Raw genomic sequence first — 26,611 nt, 5'->3', positions numbered from 1 at the left:
ATGAGTAAATTTATACTTTCTATATTGTCCTATGGCAGCACAGGAAACAAATGCCATTTTAAACATAGGAGAAAAACTGGAAGCTACAACCTCACCACTCCTCCTGCCGAAGGACACGTCCAGTTAGTAAGGCTTAATGAATGTTTTTGGAATCGACCAAGCTGCAGCTCTGCAAATTTTATTAGAAGTTGTCAAAAGTTGTTTTTGGCTGCTGTATGCTCCTGACAAGGACAGAGGTGGCAGCAGAGAGCACTGTGGTCAGACTGGAAAGAACTACACAACTTCCTCTGAAGCATACAGCAGCTAAGTACTGGAAGGATTAAGCTTTTTATATAGAAGTCATTTATATCTACTCTCGTCAGAAAACGGCACCCGTCGGACCCCATAATGGTTAAAGAAAAGAATGAAAGTCCAGCGCAGTATTCAGAGCAATTTGTGCAATTTTTTTACATGAAGCACGCAGTACAACAAGGATGCATGGTGGTGACGTGTTTCGGCCGGTTGTGCCTGGCACAACCGGCCGAAACGCGTCAACACCATGCATCCTTGTTGTACTGCATGCTTCATGTAAATAAATTGAACTCATTGCTCAGAATACCGCGCTGGACTTCCGTTCTTTTCTTTATACTTCTGGTGAGGTCCACGCTGCGGTGGGTCGTACTGGGTGAGCTGACCACAACGCTCTTTCTACATAATGGTTAATGGGATCTGTCAGGACCTGTTGTGCCCCGTTAAAAATAACGTCCGTTAAGGCACAAAAAAAAAAAAGTTCCTGACTGACGTTTAACGACAACCAGAACTATATGACAGCAACTTACCAGGGCATGCTGGGAGTTGTAGTTTTGCAACAGCTGTATTCACCCTGGTTGGGGAATAATGCTCTAAAGTGACTGTCTATTGAAATTCATTGATAAGGTATCAAGGATTTATTAAAAATTTGTTCTATTTTGTGGAAAGAATATAATCCATGTAAATCTGATTTTGGATAATGTTTGAATCGGATAAGGAAACTTTTCCATTATCCATTTCCAGCATATACATTTTGTCCGCCGATCCCTGCTCTCTCCTCTATATATTCTGGCAGGGAATATAAACCTATATAACTGCAATTGTGTTATTGCACAGACTTCAGCAACACTAAATGAAGGATCATTAACATTAACAATCTGAGATTTATTACATCTTACAGACTGATGATGATAAAGCGTCACGAAAGAGAAAACCGTCGGGTATAGTAGATGCAGTTGAAGTCACACGGGGCCAACCGCACCAGCATATGGTCTCACACGGGGTCTGAGGATCTCATCTCTGTACCTAATGGCAGTCAGGCTACCTCTGGCAAGCACATGGAGGGCTGTGCGGCCCCCCCCCCCCCCAAAGAAATGCCACCCCACACCATTACTGACCCAACGCCAAACCGGTCATGCTGGAGGATGTTGCAGACAGCAGAACCTTCTCCACGGCGTCTCCAGACTGTCACATGTGCTCAGTGTGAACCTGCTTTCATCTGTGAAGAGCACAGGTCGCCAGTGGTGAACTTGCCAATCTTGGTGTTCTCCGGCAAATGCCAAACGTCCTGCACGGCGTTGGGCTGTAAGCACAACCCCCACCTGTGGATGTCGGGCCTTCATACCACGCTCATGGATTCTGTTTCTGTGGACATATGCACATTTGTGGCCTTCCGGAGGTCATCTTGCAGGGCTTTGGCAGTGCTCCCCCTTGTGTAAAGGCGGAGGTAGCAGTCCTGCTTCTGGGTTGTTGGCCTCCTCCACGTCTCCTGATGTACTGGTCTGCAATAAGCAGTACATAGGTAGAACCAAATGGCCCCTAAAAGTCAGAATCTCCAAACCTATATATATATAACATCAAAAAGGGTTGCCCAAAACACCCCCTTTCTAACCATTTTGCACAATTATACAATAGGGATCCTTCAGGGCGGTCTTTTGTAAGTATTCAACTAGTGAGAAAATACTGGCGTGGATGAAGTTTTATGTTAAGAATGTCTAAGGCCGAAAGTCAGAAAATATTTGAATTTGAGAGTTTGGAACCAAGGGGCCTTAAAGGGGTACTCCTAGGAAAACTTTTTTTTTTTTTTTAATTAACTGGTGCCAGAAAGTTAAAAAGATTTGTAAATCACTTCTATTAAAAAAATCTTAATCCTTCCAGTACATTTAGGGGCTGTATACTAAAGAGAAATCCAAAAAAGAAATTCATTTCCTCTGATGTCATGACCACAGTGCTCCTTGCTGTCCATTTTAGGAACTGTCCAGAGCAGGAAAAAATCCCCATAGCAAACATATGCTACTCTGGACAGTTTCTAAAATGGACAGCAGAGGTCAGCAGAGAGCACTGTGGTCATGATGTCAGAGGAAATGCATTTCTCTTAAGTATACAGCCCCTAAAAAGTACTAGAAGGATTAAGATTTTTTAATAGAAGTGAATCTGTTTAACTTTCTGGCACCAGTTCATAAAAAAAAAAAAAAGTTTTCCACGGGAGTACTCCTTTAACTCAAATTTGGAGCTATTTGGATTCCTGTAGAGGGATGGGCTCCGTTCTGGTTCTCACCCCGTGTTGTAAGAATCGGGGCGACCTCCAGTATGGTCTCCATCCCATTAGTCATTCTGCTGCTACTATCAACACTTAACCACATATCGCTTCACATTTTTATTTCTATTTTTTTTTTTTTACTTTTATATTTTTATCTTATTTTATTTTTCTATTTTCAAGTCCATCTCTACCATCTATTTCATTATTTTTTTTCATATTTTACACTGTATCTGCAAACCTCTTTATATTTTAATACAGAGGTATTCTGCTATACAAATGGGAATTATACTGCATGTTAGGGCTAGTGCACTTCTCAGGTCTGAACAGTGTCCTAGTCGAACAGAACGTTGAGACTCCTATAAAGCCAGAAAGTGACGGTTCGAAGTATTTGTCCCCCCAATAGTAAAATATACTGAGTGTTTTGTTTCCTACTTATATGGGGAGACTTCAACTGTGTCCTCAATGAGGCAAGAGACAGAGTGGGGGGCACTAACTTCTCGGGTAGGGCTTCAAGTACCCCATTTGGAAGGTTGTTAGAGGAATTGGGAAGTGTGAGTTCTTCCTATATATGTCTTATTCCTTTTGAATACACTTCTGGCTTTGACTTAGCTTATACCCAAAAAGTCAGGGGATAACGTAGGGCATCCAGCAGCGTTTAGACCCATATCCCTCTTAAATGTTGATTTTAAATTATTAGGGAAAATTTTTGCAGGTCCGCTAATAAAAGTCATACCGGAGTTGATTCACCCGAATCAATCAGGATTTATTCCTGGTAGGTTAATTCAAGAAAACATTGCAAGGGTATTTGCCAACCTGGAAGTAGATGGTGGGCCCCTCCGTTCCATCCTGTCATTGGACACAATGAAGGCCTTTGACAGGATGGAATGGAGGTTCCTCTGGAAACTATAGGAGTGATATAATATTGGTGGAGGAATTATTAAATGGATTCAACTCCTTTATAGAGATCCAAAGGCGCGTATCATCATCAATGTTTGGCTAACTGACCCTTTCCACTCTCTAGAGGCACACGTCAAGGGTGCCCCCTATCCCCTATTTTGTTTGTCTTATAGAGCCCTTGGCAGAGCTATTGGGGAGATCAACGGAGTTCCACGGATTTGGGTTAGAAGGAGTGAATGATAAGGTTTTGTTATACACGGATGATCTTTTACTCTTCCTCGATAATCCGGAAACGATGCTGCCTAAAATTATAAATATAGTGAATGAGTTTGTTGAAGTTGCAGACCTTAAAGTGAACTGGGCCAAATCCTCGTTGCTCCCGGTGATAGTTTGGACCATACCGAAAGTCTCTAACATAACGATTCTTAAAGAAGGGGCTACATTGAAATATCTTGGAGTCGAAATCTTGGCCAGGAAAAACTCATTTGTAAAGACAAACTTAATGCCCTTGCTCTTTAAGATTTAAACAAAAATTGATATATGGGGTAAGATGTTATTGAATCAAGCAGAGAGGGTGGCACATGTGGATACCAGGAAACTGGTTGAAAGGATTAGACGCTCAGTTAAGTAAATTAATATGGGGGTGAGGGAGAGTACAAATAAAGTTTAGAAATATGACCCTTTTAGAGGGGGATGGGGGTTTCCGCATTTCTACAACTATTTCTTAGCTGCAAAGGCACAAGATATCAAGAACGGGAAAAATAACCCCATATTGAATTATATACTGAACTCGTTTGAAGGAAAATATGATGAGATAATAGAAGTATTGGAAGCGCACCCAAGGAGACACATAGGGAAGTCTTTGTCTTTTTTTGGGTTGTATTATAAGGTGTGGAGTAAAATTACACAAATTTGTAAGGCGGTAAATAGTCTTGAGTTTACCCCAATATGGGGAAACTCAAACTTTGTGGAATTTAATAAAGGAATAGATTCAGGGTTTTGGGTACGGTTGGGGATTAAATATATTGGGCAAATTTGTAGAAATGGGGAGTTAATCACGTTTGAAACGCTTACTAATGAATTTCACATAAACACTGGGAAACATTTCTGGTATTTACAGATAAGAGAGTCTTTTAGGAACACATCTAATAACGAAGCACTTTTTATTACTTCACATTATTTTACCTCTTTTGTAGCTCCTTCGCAAGGGCGAATTAAATCATTAAGAAGGATATATAGAGGTCTAATTAAAGAATCAAGTACTGCGGTTCAAGAAACAGTTAAAAAGAAATGGGCAAAAGTAGATGTGAGATTTGAAAATTTCACTTTTTACATCTAAAAATCATTCATCAATTGTATTATTACCCGGAGTCTTTGTGGAAGATGAAATGTAGAATTGATCATAGTTGTCCAAAATGTGGGCAAAGTAGAGCCGACTTTGTCCATCTTGTATGGACATGTCCGAAGGTGGAGGATGGGGGCACATCAGGGAACTCCTTGAAAGTAAATTTAAATATAAGGGGACATGGGATATAAATTCTGTGGTGCTCGGGTGGGACTTAGAGATGGGCATGCTGAAAAAATTTATACCAAAACTGACCATCTTGGCTAAATACCTTATTGATTGTACATTGTTTGCGTTGAGGACACCTAACATCAGTGAGCGGAAGGATTTAATAAAATGAAAAGGTGAGAATCGGGGGTTTCAAGAAAAGAAGGAAAGAGTTCAAGACCACTTGGGAATTGTGGTAGGAAACGGTTGTATGTGGTTCTTTCCTTTTTTTTTTCTCTCCACGCAGGCACATATGGGTGGGGTGGGACAATAATAGGGGATAATTTAGTATGTAAATGATACTGTTGACTGATTTTTTGTATTGTTATTTAATATAATAAATATAATTATAAATATTAAAAAATATATATATACTGAGTGTTTTGTTTCCTTTATTAAAGGGGTACTCCTGTTGAAATTATTAAATATTTTCTTTTTAAAAGGACTGGTGCCAGAAAGTTAAACAGATTTGTAAATGACTTCTATTAAAAAAAATCTTAATCCTTCCAGTACTTTTTAGCAGCTTTATGCTACAGAGGAAAATCTTTTATTTTTTGAATTTCTTTTTTGTCTTGTCCACAGTGCTCTCTGCTGATACCTGATGCCAGTATCAGGAACTGTCCAGAGCAGGAGAAAATCCCCATAGCAAACCTATGCTGCTCTGGACAGTTACTGACACGGACAGAGGTGTCAGCAGAGAGCACTGAAAAAATTCAAAAAGAAAAGAATTTCCTCTGTAGCATACAGCTGCTAAAAAGTACTAAAAGGATTAAGATTTTTTAATAGAAGTAATTTACAAATCTGTTTAACTTTCTGGTGCCAGTTCATTAAAAAAGTTTTTATCCCAGTACCCATTTAGGATAAGTCTATATACTATCGAACCAACGTGGAGTGGTGAGTAGCACGCTGTGGTACCCAAATCTCTTTACTTGCAGGTACCAATTCATTGACTTTTACCAGGAATATATTGCTACAATCTAGCCGGACTTGGTCACTTACTTTTCCTCTGCACGACTTACATGGAATGTATCACTACAACATTGCAGAACACTGCTACATTCACTCTTTTTTGCAGGACTTTATTTGTTACAGCATATACCGAGCGTAATTAATTCCAGTAAAAATATCTGTTGCACTTATTATTCAGGGATAAACAGATTCATTTACTGCATAAGATTGCAATAACTATAATTTTATTACAAGACAGGAGACTTCCATTATGCTATTCTTCTTTACTGTCAAAATGTATAGCAGCAAAATACAATAAAGCTTTTTCAGAAAGAAATAGTAGTATGCAAATAGGTATGTACAGACAACCAATCAGCAGCTAGCTTAGGTGATATAAGGTCCATACAGGTAATTAACTTCCTCTTCTTTGCTGCTCTGCATCAAGAATAAGTACCATTTTCCTCTCATTGTTAGTTCTTGATAAATATTCAATACGGTTATACATATGTGTATGCATTATACATATATATACATGTACATTATATATCCATTATTTCCTTTATTGTCATTTGTTTTTTTTCCAACTTAGTGATTACAATTAATTAACCCCTCATATATTCCTATATTATCCCTCTGCTTCATATATCCTCCTCTCACTCTATCCGCGATATATATATTCACGCATGATTTCTTAGTTTCTAGGTACCTCGGCCCTATATACTCACTGCAACATCACCGGCAGTTTTTTCTCTTTCCCCTCGCGCTCCTTCACCTTGCATAGTCTCGCGTTATATTGCGTGTGGCTGGCAATTAGCTGTTCGGCGCAGTTTTTCAATCTCCTCAAAGTCGCGGGATTCCTGTCAGGCAGTCCGGACGTTTCACTGTGAGCTGCATGTTAGTCAGAGAGATATTCTCGTGTGTATTACACATTTCTAGGTGAAGTGTTTTCATTCCTTATCCTACAGTGCCACCCTGTGGTCTGTAGTAGTATTTATCTCACATATTGTAAATTTTGAATTCAGGTAGAAAACAGACATGGTCGCACATCTACAATCTTGCACAATGATCCAATTGCTTCTGAGCATAATTTCAAAAACTAACAGGTTGTTAGTATATACGTTTTGATCAAAAAGTACAAAGCCCACTTGCCACGTCAAGGCCACCTATTTAGAGTGGGTCCCTAACGTCCCTAGCATAAAATGGCGCAGCACTGGGCGGCGACCACCACCGCCGCGACACCAGTGCCCACAGGGGGAATGACCCACTGGCAGAGCGGCCCCAATGCCACTCAAACCAGTCCATGGGTCGCACCTCCCCGCAGACACGGCGCCACGGCAGCAACGGACGCCGCACAGCACCACACCAGTGTGAACAAGATGTTACAGCACACTTACCGTGCTCTCCCAGTCAGACTGGGAGGCTGCCAGGAAAGAAAAGGCCCATGTGTAGCTAACTACTACTTATATAGGGTTGGGCTGACGGGGTGGGGAAGAGTGCAAACAACATGTTAAAAAAAAAGAGGGGATAGAAAACACAATGTGAATTCAGGTAGAAAACAGACATGGTGCGCATCTACAATCTTGCACAATGATCCAATTGCTTCTCAGCATAATTTCAAAAACTAACAGGTTGTTAGTATATACGTTTTGATCAAAAAGTACAAGCCCACTCGCCACGTCAAGGCCACCTATTTAGAGTGAGTCCCTAGCATAAAATGGCGTAGCACTGATGTGTGCAAGATTGTAGATGTGCACCATGTCTGTTTTCTACTTGAGTACATATTGTAAATTTTCTTTTCTTTTACAACAAATTTCTTTCCCTTTACCTCCTTCCCTATACCACCACTGTCCATTAACCCCTTAAGGACTCAGCCCATTTTGGCCTTAAGGACTCAGACAATTACATTTTTACGTTTTCATTTTTTCCTCCTCGCCTTCTAAAAATCATAACTCTTTTATATTTTCATCCACAGACTAGTATGAGGGCTTGTTTTTTGCGCGACCAGTTGTCCTTTGTAATGACATCACTCATTATATCATAAAATGTATGGCGCAACCAAAAAACACAATTTTTGTGGGGAAATTAAAACGAAAAACGCAATTTTGCTAATTTTGGAAGGTTTCGTTTTCACGCCGTACAATTTATGGTAAAAATGACGTGTTCTTTATTCTAAGGGTCAATACGATTAAAATGATACCCATTATTATATACTTTTATATTATTGTTGCGCTTAAAAAAAATCACAAACTTTTTAACCACATTAGTACGTTTATAATCCCTTTATTTTGATGACCTCTAACTTTTTTATTTTTCCGTATAAGCGGCGGTATGGGGGCTCATTTTTTGCGCCATGATCTGTACTTTTTTTTTATACCACATTTGCATATAAAAAACTTTTAATACATTTTTTATAATTTTTTTTTAATAAAATGTATTAAAAAAGTATGAATTTTGGATTTTTTTTTTTCGTTCACGCCGTTCACTGTACGGGATCATAAACATTTTATTTTAATAGTTCGGACATTTACGCACGCGGCGATACCAAATATGTCTATAAAAATGTTTTTTACGCTTTTTGGGGGTAAAATAGGAAAAAACTGACGTTTAACTTTTTTATTGGGGGAGGGGATTTTTCACTTTTTTTTACTTTTAAATTTTTTGACATTTTTTTTTAGGGGACTATTCATAGCAATACCATGATTGCTAATACTGATCTGTTCTATGTATAGGACATAGAACAGATCAGTATTATCGGTCATCTTCTGCTCTGGTCTGCTCGATCACAGACCAGAGCAGGAGACGGCGGGAGCCGGACGGAGGAAGGAGAGGGGACCTCCGTCCGGCGTTATGAATGATCGGATTCCCGCAGCAGCGCTGCGGGCGATCCGATCGTTCATTTAAATCGCGCACTGCCGCAGATGCCGGGATCTGTATTGATCCCGGCACCTGAGGGGTTAATGGCGGACGCCCGCGAGATCGCGGGCGTCGGCCATTGCCGGCGGGTCCCTGGCTGTGATCAGCAGCCGGGATCAGCCGCGCATGACACGGGCATCGCTCCGATGCCCGCGGTTATGCACAGGACGTAAATGTACGTCCTGGTGCGTTAAGTACCACCTCACCAGGACGTACATTTACGTCCTGCGTCCTTAAGGGGTTAAAGTCTATTACTACTTCCCTTCATATTCTATTAATAATTAATAAATTCTTTATATACATTTTTCCTATATATATTTACAACTATATTACATATATACATATTTAAAGGGGTACTCAGGTGCTTACACATCTTATCCCCTATCCAAAGGATCATGCACGCGGCACCCCGTTTGTAATCAGTCCCCGGAGCGTGTTCGCTCCGGGTCTGATTACGGTCGACCACAGGGCCGGCGGCGTGTGACGTCACGCTCCGCCCCCTAATGCAAGCCTACGGGAGGGGGCGTGATAGCTATAACGCCCCCTCCCGTAGGCTTGCATTGAGGGGCGGAGCATGACGTCACACGGTGGAGGGGGCGTGACGTCACACGTTCCGGGGACTGATTACAAACGGGGTGCCGCTTGCATGATCGTGGGGTCCCCAGCTGCGGGACTCCCGCGATCAGGCATCTTATCCCTTATCCTTTGGATAGGGGATAAGATGTGTAAGCACCGGAGTACCCCTTTAACATGGCCAAAGAGGAGAATAATGCTCCAACTGTTTCTCAACATTTTGAGATAGTTGATGAAACTACCATACAAAATATGGTGGACCAATCTGTCATCAAGTCAGTTCAATCTGCAGTACGTTCTGCTATGTCAGTCATACCTGACGTGGTTGCTAAATCAGTTGCCTTAGTCATGAAAAAAATCTAATACTCCTATTTCACAAAAAAATAGACCCTCTACTCCAACGGACCAATTCTGCTCCCCTGAGGAGTCTGTTTCTAATTTAGCTATGGGGTGGAAAAAATCTGGGTAGGCCTCCCAAAAAAGGGATCATATTACCGTTCCTTCACATTCACTAAAGAAATCTAAAAAGTGATTGATCAGGATGTTTCTGTGGCTTTTACAAAAAAAAAAAATTGCATATGCCTCTCAAGTGCATCCTTTACCCTCCACCCGTGAGGAGATCAAAAAGAAACGGGCCTCTAGAGTCTAAAACAGGTCTAAGCCGGACTCATTTGTTGAATCCCCCAACCAATCCTCTTCTGAGGGGTCGAACTATACTACACCAGATGATAGTTCGGAATATGAGGACATCTCAGATTAGAACTTGCTTATCGATCCTGAGGATCAGAAATCTATTATCCTGGACAGTGCAGGAAACCCGTTTTTTTGATCCGGGTAATATCAAGCACCCCAGATCGGGGGAATGGGTGCCACAACCACGAGTATCCAAATATCTAAGTCTATGGCTTAAAAAGCCTTTAGATAAGTCAACTAGAAGCAAATTTCGGGCAGAATGTCCTAGACCGACTCTACCTCACAAACTTGCTAATACACCAGAAGTGGACCCTACTCTGGTGACATTTCTTAACAAGTCTGGGAAGAACCCCAAAAAGGGTTTGGATAGGTCTTTTAAGACCATCCGAGATAGATTCTTAGACCTATTAGGTCAATTTACCAGAATCTTAGACCTTTCGGAAGAAGCCATGGCTTCAAATACTTCTGTTGACCTCTCTATTTTAAGAGGTTGGGCTCAAAGATCCATTTGCATGTTCGGTAGCATCAACTCAACCATTTGTACCAAAAGAAAGAGATCAGTTCTCTTAAAATTGGATCCTCAGTTGATCCATCTGGCCAATACTGAATCTGACACTCACACAGAAGGACTCCTATTTGGAGATTCCTTCATCAAGGAAATAAATAAATAAAATTTTCTTCCTTGGATAAAGCACAATCCTCTCTGAGGAAAGTGTTTCAACCACGTGTTTTTGGCAAAGCTGGGAAGAGAAGGGGCAGACTTCTCAGCCACCCGTCCCAAGAGGGACATTACTCCCGTGCCCCCCTCCAAGATCTGACAGAATTTCCATACCTTCCAACCCATTCCAACCCCAACCCTTCTTCCCTACAAGATGAAGACCTAGGAGGGCAAGAGGACACCGCGGGTGTCCGAGATCCAGACCTCCAACAGGTAAGATCATCTCTTCCACTTTCTTCCCACATACCACTAGGAGGAAGGATTTCTCATGTTTTCCACATTTGGGCTATGATTACTTCAGATGCCTGGGTCTTAAACACAGTATTGGGGTTTCAAATAGAATTTGTTCATCCACCAATTCAACATCAACTACCCCAACCAATAATTTTTTCACTGTCAGATCAGGATCTCATAGACAAAGAAGTCAAAGATCTATACTCCAAGGGAGCGATTGTCCAAGTCCCTCTAGATACTCCAGGTTATGTGAGCAATCTATTTTTAGTAAAAAGAAAGACGGAGGCTTTCATCCTGTCATAAATTTGAAGACTCTGAACAATCTAATTTCTTACTGCCATTTCAAAATGGAAAGTATTCACCTTTTAAGAGATCTTCTACTTCACAATGACTGGTTGGCCAAAGTAAACCTCAAGGATGCTTACCTCACGGTTCCTATGCATCAAGAGTCTCAACCTTACCTCCAATTCATTTGGAACGAACAAAAATGGCAGTTTACGAGCCTACTATTCGGCCTTTCATCAGCACCATGGTGCTTTACAAAACTACTAAAACCAGTAGTATCGACTTTGAGAGCCAGGGCATCCGATAAATCATTTATCTGAACGACATCCTTATTTTGGCTCAGACATTACCTCTCATACATCTCCATTTTCAATGGACCATATCCCTTCTTTGCAATCTGGGGTTCATTTTCAACACAGAAAAATCCATTCTATCTCCTTCACAAGTGTGAGAATTTCTTGGTTTCACAATCAACACTCAGACTGTGATTCAAAGTCTTCCTTCCAGGAGATTGAAGACTATCCGCAGGGAGATCAGAATTGTATTGAACAAACATTTGATATCCCTTCGAGCTATTGCTCGGATTGTGGGACTTCTATCTTCATCCATTCAGGCCAGCTTTCCGGCCCCGCTTCATTACAGGGCCTTACAACGTCTAAAAATCCAACATCTCAGAGATGGATTGGGCTATGTGGATGAAATATCTCTTACTGCGGAAACCAAAGAAGAACTCTTATGGTGGCTAGAACACATCCAATCTTGGAACGAAAAAACTATTTTCAATTCCGTTCCGGATTTGGTAATAGAATCCAACTCCAGACGCAGCGGTTGGGGAGCAAGATTTGGCTCCTCCTCTACAGGAGGCAAATGGTCAACAGAAGAATCTCTTCATCATATAAATTATTTAGAACTCCTAGCTGGATATTTTGCCATCAAGAGTTTTGCGAGTCACAGATCCCACTGTTGTATTCTCTTACGAATAGACAACATATCAGCGGTACAATACATCAACCACTTGGGAGGAACTAAATCAGAGATCTTAGCTAATATTGCCAAAGAATTTTGGCATTTTTATCTTCACAAGAATACTATTTTGAAGGCAGAATATCTGCCCGGTCTCTCCAATATAGTTGCAGACTGGTACTCTCCTTTTTTAGTAGATTCCAGTGACTGGAATTTGGATTCCAATCTATTCCAATCCATCAGTTCTCTTTGGGGTCCATTACATCTGGATCTCTTTGCCTCGAGATTGAATCACCAAACCCCACGATTTTTCAGCTGGCATCCAGATCTGGAGGCAGAAGGTATAGACGCTCTCCTCCAATTTTGGCCACTGGAAACCCTTTATGTGTTTCCTCCTTTCTCACTGATTCCGAGAGTAATCCAATTAGTGCTTTCTCAGAGATCAACTCTAGTACTCATAACCCTGTGGTGGCCAACTAAGTCTTGGTTCCCCAAATTTTGGGAATGATTATAGACTACCCAAGGATAATTCCATCTCATCCTTTGATTTTACAGGATCCTTCAGGGAACCCTCATCCTTTAATCTCATCAGAGTTCCTGACTCTAGTAGCCTGGTTCATCTCAGGTTGTCAGAAACGAATTAAGATGCTTCATAGTCAACTAGAGATCTTCTCGCAGATGCTTGGGCTCCAGGTACCAGATCTGCTTACAGATCAGCCTGGAAGGTTTGGTCTAATTGGTGCTCACAACGGGTTTGGATCCCCTTCATGCACCTTTAACCCAAGTTCTAAATTTTTTATCTCATTCTTTTGAAATCGGGAAAGCATATGGCACCATTAGCGTTTATCGTTCTGCAATTTCTTTCTATCACGCACCCATTCATTCCATGTACATCGGCAAACACCCTTTAATTTGCAAATTAATAAAAGGCATTAAATTTAGATGCCCTCTATTACGTAAATATCATTCTACTTGGGACGTCTCTAAGATTCTTAATCTTCTTGATTCTTGGGGTGATAATAATCTCCTTTCTTTAAAATTTTTATCTTAAAAACAAACTGTTTTACTATGTCTAATTTCTATTAAAAGGGTATCAGATGTCAGAGCTTTGGACATCTCTCGCAGACAATTTTCCCCTAATGGAGTATGTTTTTCTATCTGCAGAAGGACCAAAACCAATCTTACCTCTGTTTTTTATCCATCGTTCCCTCTTAATCCGAATCTTTGTGTAGTCCGTTGCCTTGAATCTTACGAATCTAGGACCGCACCCTTGAGAGACTCAAACTCTACTCAACTACTCATCTCATTTTGTAAGCCTTTTAGACCAGTTTCTTCCCCTACTTTAGCCAGGTGAAACAAACCATGTCTCTGGCCGGAATTGACATTTCTCTTTTTGGGGCTCACTCTACTAGAGGAGCCATGTCTACTAAATTATGTCAATCAGGAGGTTCCTTAGCCGACATTTTAAACGCTGCGAATTGGTCTTCAGAATCCACCTTCAAGACCTTTTACTTTAGACCGGAACCTCATGTTTCCATCTCTACACTATAATTTTTCCAAATATTGTATTGTGCTTCATTGATTTCTTTATATATTTAGACGTATTTTTATGATATGTTTGCTTTAAACTAGCATAATGGAAGTCTCCTGTCGTGCTATAAAATTGGAGATTTTCCTAGTCTAGATGATGGAAAATATAGATTTTATTATCGACAGGAGATGAACATTATCCCTCCCCTTTTATCCCTATACTATTCATATGTTTTATCTTTTCCAGTTAGATGCTTCACCCCAGACGGGATTTCGTTTTGGAAGGTTTAAAGGGGTACTCCGGTTAAAACCTTTTTTCTTTTAAATCAACTGGTGCCAGAAAGTTAAACATATTTGTAAATTACTTCTATTACAAAATCTTAATCCTTCCAGTACTTATTAGCTGCTGAATGCTACAGAGGAAATTCCTTTCTTTTTGGAACACTGATGACATCACGAGCACAGTGCTCTCTGCTGACCTCTCTGTCCATTTTAGCAACCGTGCATAACAGATGTATGCTAAGGGCAGCATGGAGGCTCAGTGGTTAGCACTGCTGCTTTGCAGTGCTGGGGACTTGGGTTCATATCCCACTAAGGACAACAATAAATAAAGCGTTATTATTATTATAATAACGTCAGCAGAGAGAACTGTGCTTGTGATGTCATCAGAGAGAATTCCAAAAAGAAAAGAATTTCCTCTGTAGTATTCAGCAGCTAATAAGTACAGGAAGGATTAAGATTTTTAAATAGAAGTAATTTACAAATCTGTTTAAACTTTCCGGAGCCAGTTGATTTAAAAGAAAAAAGGTTTTCACCGGAGTACCCCTTTAAAAATGCATTTATTTTTACACAGTGGTGCTGGTTTGCCGCTGGTGGAGAAGAATTTATTGTTGCGCTGCAGTGTTTGTTTTTTGCTGGCCGAGAAGTATTTATTGATTGTGTTTGTGTTACGCCGAGCGCTCCGGGTCCCCGTTCCTCCCCGGAGCGCTCGCCTCATCCTCGTTGCTGCAGCGCCCCGGTCAGATCCACTGACCGGGTGCGCTGCGGTACCGCCTCCAGCCGGGATGCGATTCGCGATGCGGGTGGCGCCCGCTCGCGATGCGCACCCCGGCTCCCGTACCTGACTCGCTCTCCGTCGGTCCTGTCCCGGCGCGCGCGGCCCTGCTCCCTAGGGCGCGCGCGCGCCGGGTCTCTGCGATTTAAAGGGCCAGTGCACCTATGATGGTGCCTGGTCCAATCTTCCCAATTACCTTGATTAGTTTCCACCTGTGCACTCCCTACTTATACCTCACTTCCCCTGCACTCCCTTGCCGGATCTTGTTGCCCTTGTGCCTAGTGAAAGCGTTCCCTTGTTTGTTCCTAGCCCGTGTTCCAGACCTCCTGCCGTTGCCCCTGACTACGATCCTTGCTGCCTGCCCCGACCTTCTGCTACGTCCGACCTTGCTTCTGTCTACTCCCTTGTACCATGCCTTTCTTCAGCAGCCAGAGAGGTTGAGCCGTTGCTAGTGGATACGACCTGGTCACTACCGCCGCAGCAAGACCATCCCGCTTTGTGGCGGGCTCTGGTGAAAACCAGTAGTGACTTAGAACCGGTCCACTAGCACGGTCCTCGCCAATCCCTCTCTGGCACAGAGGATCCACCTCCTACCAGCCGGGATCGTGACAGTAGATCCGGCCATGGATTCCGCTGAAATTCCTCTGCCACTTGTCGCCGACCTCCCCACACTGGTCGCCCAGCAAGCCCGACAGATTGCCCAACGAAATCACCAGCTGGCATACTTGACCACCGTGACACTGCAACTTCAGTCACAGATACAGCAGCTGCTGCCGCAGATACAGCAACTTCAGTCACAGACACAGCAGCTGCAACAACCATCTCCTCCGCCGGCTCCTGCAACTCCTCCGCAGCAACCGGACGCTCCTAACCCCTGCTTGTCCCTGCCGGACAAATTTGATGAGGACTCTAGACTCTGCCGTGGTCTCCTTTCTGGAAAGGCCTTGTCTGGGGCCACACCACTCTGGGACCGCAATGATCCTGCCACAGCCACAGTCCAGTCCTTCTTCGCTGAGGTCCGTGGTGTCTTCGAGGAGCCTGCCCGAGCTTCTTCTGCCGAGACTGCCCTGCTGAACCTGGCCCAGGGTGTTTCTTCCGTTGGCGAGTACGCCATTCAGTTCCGTGCTCTTGCTTCCGAGTTGTCCTGGAATAGTGAGGTCCTCTGCGCGACCTTTAAAAAAGGCCTATCCAGCAACATTAAAGATGTTCTGGCCGCACGAGAAACTCCTGCTAACCTACATGAACTCATTCATCTAGCCACTCGCATTGACATGCGTTTTTCCGGATGGCGTCTGGAGCTCCCCCTGGATATGGACTTTGTTCGCACGAGGCGTTTTTTCTCCCCGGCTCCTCTCTCCTCTGGTCCTCTGCAAACCGTTCCTGTGCCTCCCGCCGTGGAGGCTATGCAAGTTGACCGGTCTCGCTTGACACCTCAAGAGAGGACACGACGCCGCATGGAGAATCTTTGCCTGTACTATGTCGGTACCGAACACTTCCTGAAGGATTGTCCTATCCGTCCTCCCCGCCTGGAAAGACGTACGCTGACTCCGCACAAAGGTGACACAGTTCTTGATGTCAACTCTGCTTCTCCACGCCTTACTGTGCCTGTGCGGATATCTGCCTCTACCTTCTCCTTCTCTACTATGGCCTTCTTGGATTCCGGATCTGCAGGAAATTTTTTTTTGGCCTCTCTTATCAACAGGTTCAACGTCCCTGTGACCAGTCTCGCCAGACCCCTCTACATCAATTGTGTTAACAATGAAAGATTGGACTGTGCCGTGCGTTACCGCACGGAACCCCTCCTAATGTGCCTCGGACCTCATCACCGAAAAATTGAGTTTTTGGTCCTCAGGTTCTTTGGCCCCAAGAAGAGGGGGAGACCCAAGGGGGGGGGGGTACTGTTACGCCGAGCGCTCCGGGTCCCCGTTCCTCCCCGGAGCGCTCGCCTCATCCTCGTTGCTGCAGCGCCCCGGTCAGATCCACTGACCGGGTGCGCTGCGGTACCGCCTCCAGCCGGGATGCGATTCGCGATGCGGGTGGCGCCCGCTCGCGATGCGCACCCCGGCTCCCGTACCTGACTCGCTCTCCGTCGGTCCTGTCCCGGCGCGCGCGGCCCCGCTCCCTAGGGCGCGCGCGCGCCGGGTCTCTGCGATTTAAAGGGCCAGTGCACCTATGATGGTGCCTGGTCCAATCTTCCCAATTACCTTGATTAGTTTCCACCTGTGCACTCCCTACTTATACCTCACTTCCCCTGCACTCCCTTGCCGGATCTTGTTGCCCTTGTGCCTAGTGAAAGCGTTCCCTTGTTTGTTCCTAGCCCGTGTTCCAGACCTCCTGCCGTTGCCCCTGACTACGATCCTTGCTGCCTGCCCCGACCTTCTGCTACGTCCGACCTTGCTTCTGTCTACTCCCTTGTACCGCGCCTTTCTTCAGCAGCCAGAGAGGTTGAGCCATTGCTAGTGGATACGACCTGGTCACTACCGCCGCAGCAAGACCATCCCGCTTTGCGGCGGGCTCTGGTGAAAACCAGTAGTGACTTAGAACCGGTCCACTAGCACGGTCCTCGCCAATCCCTCTCTGGCACAGAGGATCCACCTCCTACCAGCCGGGATCGTGACAGTTTGTTTGTTGCTGGTGGAAAGGAATTTATTGCTGCATTGGGGTACTGGTTTGTATATGGTGGAGAACTATTTATTGTGGTACATATCGCTGCAGTGTTGGTTTGTTGCTGGTGTAGAAGTATTTATTGTTGTACTGTGGTGAGGTTATCACTGGTGGAGAGGTATTTATCGCTGCTCTGTAGTCGTGATTTGTCACTGATGGCGAGGTGTTTTATGCTGCACTGTTTGTTTGGTGCAATATGGGTGATGCACACAGGTAACTAGTGCTGCGCAAGCAGAATGTGTTTGTCGGTGACACCCAAGCGCCAACATGGACTGGCTGGTAGGGCCAATGATAAAAAAAAAATCCTCTATACTACACCACACAAGAGAGATCCTCTATACTACACCACACGGGAGAGATCCTCTATACTACACCACACAGGAGAGAACCTCTATACTACACCACACAGGACAGATCCTCTATACTACACCACACAGGAGAGATCCTCTATACTACACCACACAGGAGAGATCCTCTATACTACACCACAGAGGAGAGATCCTGTATACTACACCACACAGGAGAGATCCTCTATACTACACCGCACAGGATAGATCCTCTATACTACACCACACAGGAGAGATCCTCTATACTACACCACACGGGACAGATCCTCTATACTACACCACACAGGAGAGATCCCTCTATACTACACCACACAGGAGAGATCCTCTATACTACACCACACAGGAGAGATCCTCTATACTACACCACACAGGAGAGATCCTCTATACTACACCACACAGGAGAGATCCTCTATACTACACCACACAAGACAGATCCTCTATACTACACCACACAGGAGAGATCCTCTATACTACACCATACAGGAGAGATCCTCTATACTACACCACACAGGAGAGATCCTCTATACTACACCACACAGGAGAGATCCTCTATACTACACCACACAGGAGAGATCCTCTATACTACACCACACAAGACAGATCCTCTATACTACACCACACAGGAGAGATCCTCTATACTACACCATACAGGAGAGATCCTCTATACTACACCACACAGGAGAGATCCTCTATACTACACCACACAGGAGAGATCCTCTATACTACACCACACGGGAGAGATCCTCTATACTACACCACACAGGAGAGATCCTCTATACTACACCACACAGGAGAGATCCTCTATACTACACCACACAGGACAGATCCTCTATACTACACCACACAGGACAGATCCTCTATACTACACCACACAGGAGAGATCCTCTATGCTACACCACACAGGAGAGATCCCTCTATACTACACCACACAGGAGAGATCATCTATACTACACCACACAGGAGAGATCCTCTATACTACACCACACAGGAGAGATCCCTCTATACTACACCACCCAGGAGAGATCCTCTATACTACACCACACAGGAGAGATCCTCTATACTACACCACACAGGAGAGATCCTCTATACTACACCACACAGGAGAGATCTTCTATAATACACCACACAGGGCAGATCCTCTATACTACACCACACAGGAGAGATCCTCTATACTACACCACACAGGACAGATCCTCTATACTACCCCACACAGGAGAGATCCTCTATACTACACCACACAGGACACATCCCTCTATACTACACCACACAGGAGAGATCCTCTATACTACACCACACAGGAGAGATCCTCTATACTACACACAGGAGAGATCCCCTATACTACACCACACAGGAGAGATCCCCTATACTACACCACACAGGACAGATCCTCTATACTACACCACACAGGAGAGATCCTCTATACTACACCACATAGGAGAGATCCTCTATACTACACCACACAGGACAGATCCTCTATACTACACCACACAGGACAGATCCTCTATACTACACAACACAGGACAGATCCTCTATACTACACCACACAGGACAGATCCTCTATACTACACCACACAGGAGAGATCCTCTATACTACACCACAGAGGAGAGATCCTGTATACTACACCACACAGGAGAGATCCTCTATACTACACCACACAGGACAGATCCTCTATACTACACCACACAGGAGAGATCCTCTATACTACACCACACAGGACAGATCCTCTATACTACACTACACAGGACAGATCCTCTATACTGCACCACACAGGAGAGATCCTCTATACTACACCACACAGGACAGATCCTCTATACTACACAGGAGAGATCCCCTATACTACACCACACAGGACACATCCTCTATACTACACCACACAGGAGTAGTATCACATCAGCTGCTGTATGCTCCACAGGAAGTTCAAAGAGCAGCAGAACCACAGCAGGTAAATACGATCTATACGGTGCAAGCCGTCATCTGGTTCCTGGTCAGGGTCACCATGTTAAATCCAAATAGCAAAGGAGCGCAACACACACGGGTAAACTTCAGAATAGGTGAGTATTTACTGCATCTTCACAGCAAAATCAGTTGCTACGTTTCGGCAGTCTCTCACTGCCTTTTTCAAGCATAGTAAGTGGACAAACATGGAGAGTATAAATATCCTCCTCAATACATGTGCAATTAATCATGTCAAAAACAATTAACAAGTGTAAACATATCACTAAAGTGCATTAAGAACAGCGATCATTTGCTGTATATACATCATTATATAAAGTGTACAGTGTACAGTACAAAACTTACAAACATCATGTAAAGTGACCGTGCAGATTAAAATCATAATTAAAAACAATATAAAGAGGGGCGGACACTCACCACAAACGTCACCATGTAAACATTAAGCATCAGGAAATAATAACAGCGCAGGCGCGAGCTAAGCCCGCGTCTGTGTCGGGAGGGAGCAGGAAGATGTCAGCCATGAAGGAACACCAATCATAGTTGGGCACCCTCGTTGCCACGGCAACATAGTCGCCGCCGCCTCGCGCATACGCAGACACATCAGAGACCTACACGGCAGCCATATCATCTAGGGGCAAAACTGTGGGCAGTTAAAGATCACACAGACCTATTAAAAAACAATCATACAGGGCGCATATCAAGAGGACAGATATAGCACATTAAGTTCACATTTCAGCACCTCCATTGGCCCAATTCTTGGTGTTAGTTAACCCCACAACACCTGATAAACCCGGACGGGTAACCGGGTGTTAGGGGTGAGCACGAGTAACTGGAAAGCTGCTACACAAGCATCCCCCAGACTCTACTCACAGACCTTCACCAGTATAGGCACCCAATTCGGGTAAGGTATTGCTGTCTTGATTTCCTCTGCGCCTCTTCACCACACATGCTGTCTTCCTCACTTCACCACCATGCCCAGATCACGAAACATGACATCTCGGCTCCGACCCGAAAAGGAGTGAAAAAGAAAAAGATTGAAAAAAATCTTGACCGTGGTGTTGTGGCCCCTCTTCACAAAAAGATATTTCTGCAAGAGACAAACAGAAAATTAATATTTTTATCCACAAACTTCACTATGCGTCAGGTTTAATGGACAGACTACTAAAATGTGTTAGGTCTCCTCACTCTTTTACCTTCATTTAAACATTTTCTTGTATGTCTTAAATTCTACATTCAAGCCATTAGGCTTGAGTGTATTTAGAGTATATATCCATTTCAGTTCCAGTTTTTTCAAAAGTAAGGTCCTGTCTCCGCCTCTCTTAAGAGGCGCACCTTGATCCAGGATCATTACTCTGAGGTCTTGTTCCTTATGCCCCTTCTCTACGAAATGCTTAGATACGTGTAAATCCATTTTGCCCTTGCGGATGCTATATCGATGCTGATTCAGCTTTGTGCGTAAATCGTACGTTGTTTCTCCGACATATAGCAATTCGCAAGGGCATTTAAGCACATAAATGATGAAGTCCGAGCTACATGTAAGATGACTTTTAATAGGATAATGTACCTGTGTGGTCGGGTGTACAAACTCCTCCCCTTTCACCAGATAGTTACATGTCAGACAAGTCCGACATGGAAAGCAACCCTTCCTACTCACTGTCAGAAATCTCTGTCCACCCTTTTTACGCGAGATATCCGCCTTAACCAAACGATCTTTAAGGTTAGGACCTGACATCTCTGACCTGATTGCAAGGCATAAAGACAGAATTAGGAATGATGGTCAGAGATGTCAGTACTGAGAGATTACCCTTTATCACTACTTATAATGATGTTATTATTTCCTGATGCTTAATGTTTACATGGTGACGTTTGTGGTGAGTGTCCGCCCCTCTTTATATTGTTTTTAATTATGATTTTAATCTGCAGAAATATCTTTTTGTGAAGAGGGGCCACAACACCACGGTCAAGATTTTTTTCAATCTTTTTCTTTTTCACTCCTTTTCGGATCGGAGCCGAGATGTCATGTTTCGTGATCTGGGCATGGTGGTGAAGTGAGGAAGACAGCATGTGTGGTGAAGAGGCGCAGAGGAAATCAAGACAGCAATACCTTACCCGAATTGGGTGCCTATACTGGTGAAGGTCTGTGAGTAGAGTCTGGGGGATGCTTGTGTAGCAGCTTTCCAGTTACTCGTGCTCACCCCTAACACCCGGTTACCCGTCTGGGATTATCAGGTGTTGTGAGGTTGACTAACACCAAGAATTGGGCCAATGGAGGTGCTGAAATGTGAACTTAATGTGCTATATCTGTCCTCTTGATATGCGCCCTGTATGACTGTTTTTTAATAGGTCTGTGTGATCTTTAACTGCCCACAGTTTTGCCCCTAGATGATATGGCTGCCGTGTAGGTCACTGATGTGTCTGCGCATGCGCGAGGCGGCGGCGACTATGTTGCCGTGGCAACGAGGGTGCCCGACACAGACGCGGGCTTAGCTCGCATAAATACATACATAAATCTTCCATTGTGTATATAACATACATCTTCAGTGCATATTTTATATATTAAAGTGCAAATTAGTGCATATTAGTGCATATAAGTGTTTTAAATACATAACAGCGCTCGAAATTTAATGCTCCACTAACATAATGTTAATACATAGCAGCTGTATGATATAATTATACATATATGATATAATGAAATAGGGAGTTTGACTCTTACCCGCTCTGTACTTGTTTAATGGCGTCTAGTAGCGTGGGTAAAGACACCACTGCGCCTGTGCAGGGAGCGATCCCGGTCCAGAGCTGTCGTGCGATCAAGTCACGTGACTAACCCTGGGTCATGTGATCGCTTCCGCATACTACTGCAATGAAAGCGTCGCCCGTTGTCCTGGCTACCACCTGTGCTGATCAGCCATGGTGTAAGGCAGAAAACAGACGCAGCGAACGCTATAAGGATACATGCCAGACCTGAATATAAGTTTTAATCTACAGAAACTTATGATGTATAATTGTTATCTGTCACGATTCGGCTTCCAGGTAGTGGATCCTCTGTGCCAGAGAGGGATTGGCGTGGACCGTGCTAGTGGACCGGTTCTAAGCCACTACTGGTTTTCACCAGAGCCCGCCGCAAAGCGGGATGGTCTTGCTGCGGCGGTAGTGACCAGGTCGTATCCACTAGCAACGGCTCACCTCTCTGGCTGCTGAAGATAGGCGCGGTACAAGGGAGTAGGCAGAAGCAAGGTCAGACGTAGCAGAAGGTCGGGGGCAGGCGGCAAGGTTCGTAGTCAGGATGGGTAGCAGAAGTTCAGGTACACAGGCTTTGGACACACTAAACGCTTTCACTGGCACAAGGCAACAAGATCCGGCAAGGGAGTGCAAGGGAGGAGACTAGATAAAGGCAGGGAGCAGGTGGGAGCCAATAAGCTAATTGGGCCAGGCACCAATCATTGGTGCACTGGCCCTTTAAGTCTCAGAGAGCTGGCGCGCGCGCGCCCTAGAGAGCGGAGCCGCGCGCGCCAGCACATGACAGCAGGGGACCGGGACGGGTAAGTGACCTGGGATGCGATTCGCGAGCGGGCGCGTCCCGCTGTGCGAATCGCATCCCCAACGGCCAAAACAGTGCAGCGCTCCCGGTCAGCGGGACTGACCGGGGCGCTGCAGGGAGAAAGACGCCGTGAGCGCTCCGGGGAGGAGCGGGGACCCGGAGCGCTAGGCGTAACAGTACCCCCCCCCTTAGGTCTCCCCTTCTCTTTGTCCGGTAACTGCCTCCCCTGGGATGAGGACACCGGGAAAGAATGGAGGGTTTCCTCAACGGCAGGCAGTACAGCAGGAGTGGGAATGGGGAGGGAGGGCAGAGGGCGAGGCCTGGCACGGGGCAGTGTGACACCAGGACGGGGGCCATGGGGAGGCACAGAGGCTTGCCTGATGGGACTGGGAGGGGGGGAGAGACACTTCCTGTGGCAGGCAGAGTCCCAGTTCCTGATCTCCCCGGTGGTCCAATCAATGGTGGGGGAATGAAGCCGGAGCCAAGGCAGACCGAGGAGGACCTCAGAGGTACAGTTGGGGAGAATGAAGAACTCAATCCTTTCGTGGTGGGGTCCGATAGACATCAGGAGGGGTTCTGTGCGGTAACGCACGGTGCAGTCCAATCTGGCTCCGTTGACCGCGGAAATGTAGAGCGGTTTGACGAGACGGGTCACCGGGATGCTGAATCTATTAACAAAGGACTCCAACATAAAATTCCCGGAGGCACCAGAGTCCAAGCAGGCCACGGCTGAGATGGAAGAGTTGGCTGTAGAGGAAATCCGCACGGGCACCGTGAGACGTGGAGAAGAAGACTTAGAAGCAAAAGATGCCACACCCACGTGAGCTGGGTGCGTGCGTGCGTTTCCCAGGCGTGGAGGACGGATAGGGCAATCCACCAAGAAATGCTCAGTACTGGCACAGTACAGACAGAGATTTTCTTCTCTACGGCGATTCCTCTCTTCCTGGGTCAGGCGAGACCGATCCACTTGCATGGCCTCCTCGGCGGGAGGCCCAGGCGAAGACTGCAAAGGATGCTGTGGGAGAGGTGCCCAGAGATCTAAGTCTTTTTCCTGGCGGAGCTCTTGGTGTCGCTCAGAAAAACGCATGTCAATGCGGGTAGCCAAATGGATGAGTTCTTGGAGGTTGGCAGGAATCTCTCGTGCGGCCAGCACATCCTTGATGCGACTGGATAGGCCTTTTTTAAAGGTCGCGCAGAGAGCCTCATTATTCCAGGATAGTTCAGAAGCAAAAGTACGGAATTGTATGGCGTACTCGCCAACGGAAGAATTACCCTGGACCAGGTTCAGCAGGGCAGTCTCAGCAGAAGAGGCTCGGGCAGGTTCCTCAAAGACACTTCGGACTTCAGCAAAGAAGGACTGGACTGTGGCTGTGGCAGGATCATTGCGGTCCCAGAGCGGTGTGGCCCAAGACAAGGCCTTTCCTGAAAGAAGACTTACTACGAATGCCACCTTAGACCGTTCAGTAGGAAACAAGTCTGACAACATCTCCATATGCAGGGAACACTGAGACAAAAATCCACGGCAGAGTCTGGAGTCCCCATCAAATTTGTCCGGCAGGGACAAGCGGAGGTTAGGAGCGGCCACTCGCTGCGGAGGAGGTGCAGGAGCTGGCGGAGGAGATGGTTGCTGCTGTAGCAGAGGCAGAATTTGCTGTAACATGGCGGTCAACTGCGACAGCTGCTGTCCCTGTTGGGCAATCTGCTGCGATTGCTGAGCGACCACCGTGGGAAGATCAGCGAGACTTGGCAGCGGCACCTCAGCGGGATCCATGGCCGGATCTACTGTCACGATTCGGCTTCCAGGTAGTGGATCCTCTGTGCCAGAGAGGGATTGGCGTGGACCGTGCTAGTGGACCGGTTCTAAGCCACTACTGGTTTTCACCAGAGCCCGCCGCAAAGCGGGATGGTCTTGCTGCGGCGGTAGTGACCAGGTCGTATCCACTAGCAACGGCTCACCTCTCTGGCTGCTGAAGATAGGCGCGGTACAAGGGAGTAGGCAGAAGCAAGGTCAGACGTAGCAGAAGGTCGGGGGCAGGCGGCAAGGTTCGTAGTCAGGATGGGTAGCAGAAGTTCAGGTACACAGGCTTTGGACACACTAAACGCTTTCACTGGCACAAGGCAACAAGATCCGGCAAGGGAGTGCAAGGGAGGAGACTAGATAAAGGCAGGGAGCAGGTGGGAGCCAATAAGCTAATTGGGCCAGGCACCAATCATTGGTGCACTGGCCCTTTAAGTCTCAGAGAGCTGGCGCGCGCGCGCCCTAGAGAGCGGAGCCGCGCGCGCCAGCACATGACAGCAGGGGACCGGGACGGGTAAGTGACCTGGGATGCGATTCGCGAGCGGGCGCGTCCCGCTGTGCGAATCGCATCCCCAACGGCCAAAACAGTGCAGCGCTCCCGGTCAGCGGGACTGACCGGGGCGCTGCAGGGAGAAAGACGCCGTGAGCGCTCCGGGGAGGAGCGGGGACCCGGAGCGCTAGGCGTAACATTATCAACCTAATCTACATAAATCGTGCATGAAGGTCAGTTCACTAACCAACAAGGAATACTAGATGGAGAAAATAAAAAATATATTTATAAAAAAAGTTAAAAAAATCAAAAAATTAAATAAAAATAAATATAAAAAAAGAAAAGAATAAAAAGATAAATAATAAAAAATTGAAGATTAAATTTAAGAAAATATAATAAATGAACATTCAAAAATATTTTTAAAAAATATATATATAAAGAAATATAAACAAATAATATAGAAAAAATTTTTTAAATCATAATTCACAAAATAGATAAATATCATTCCTTATTTATAAGGATTCCTTCCTTTTTTAGGACAATTTTACACCCAGACACACCTCATGTTTACACCCCAGATACGCTCCTCTTATGTAGGACTTTCATCCCTCGGAGTCATCTTTGATCTCCCAAGGGATGTCTGTCAACGGGGGACAGTGACATTGGGATTGTAGGGTCCCAACATGTCTCCGTCTACCCACCTACACCTTGGATGGAGCTTCTCTGCTACTATAGCAGCATCAGTCTCACTCAATGTGGTCTGGGTTGTCCATCAATGGTATATGAAAATAAAAGAAAATAATAAAAAAAAGGAAATTAACAAAATATAATGAAAAAAAATATATTTTGAAAAAGATTTAAAGAATAGTAGATAGATATGTGTTGAGGCAGAGTCACCCCACCAACTGTATA

At 45.0% G+C, this 26,611-nt stretch overlaps 1 protein-coding gene and 2 long non-coding RNA genes across 5 annotated transcripts in view; 1 reads left to right on the top strand and 2 right to left on the bottom strand.

Moving 5' to 3' along the window:
* The window catches only part of LOC130363058 (uncharacterized), a 44,376-nt gene extending 37,608 nt beyond the window's left edge, over window positions 1–6,768 (bottom strand). Inside the window, exon 1 of the long non-coding RNA XR_008891708.1 lies at window positions 6,671–6,768. This is a non-coding gene — a long non-coding RNA (uncharacterized LOC130363058). The remainder of the gene's footprint in view (window positions 1–6,670) is intronic.
* Window positions 6,402–26,611, top strand: part of SLC30A10 (solute carrier family 30 member 10) — a 64,657-nt gene continuing 44,447 nt past the window's right edge. Inside the window, exon 1 of one of the 3 annotated variants that reach the window (XM_056568370.1) lies at window positions 6,402–6,414. Coding sequence is in view for 2 of the 3 variants with exons in the window: in XM_056568368.1 (XP_056424343.1) it covers window positions 6,838–6,881 (44 nt within the window). In the remaining variant the exon portion in view is untranslated. Of the gene's footprint in view, window positions 6,415–6,691; window positions 6,882–19,752; window positions 19,863–26,611 lie in introns of those variants that run through there. The other 2 variants (XM_056568368.1, XM_056568369.1) reach the window with 2 other exon arrangements.
* Window positions 20,657–26,611, bottom strand: part of LOC130363059 (uncharacterized) — an 82,782-nt gene continuing 76,827 nt past the window's right edge. The window contains exon 4 of the long non-coding RNA XR_008891709.1: window positions 20,657–20,960. This is a non-coding gene — a long non-coding RNA (uncharacterized LOC130363059). The remainder of the gene's footprint in view (window positions 20,961–26,611) is intronic.

This window comes from Hyla sarda, chromosome 3 (genome assembly GCF_029499605.1).
Source record: "Hyla sarda isolate aHylSar1 chromosome 3, aHylSar1.hap1, whole genome shotgun sequence".
Classification (NCBI taxonomy): Eukaryota; Metazoa; Chordata; class Amphibia; order Anura; family Hylidae; genus Hyla; species Hyla sarda.
The sequence above is the reverse complement of the archived record's forward strand: the minus strand, read 5'-3'. Positions and strand labels throughout refer to the sequence as shown.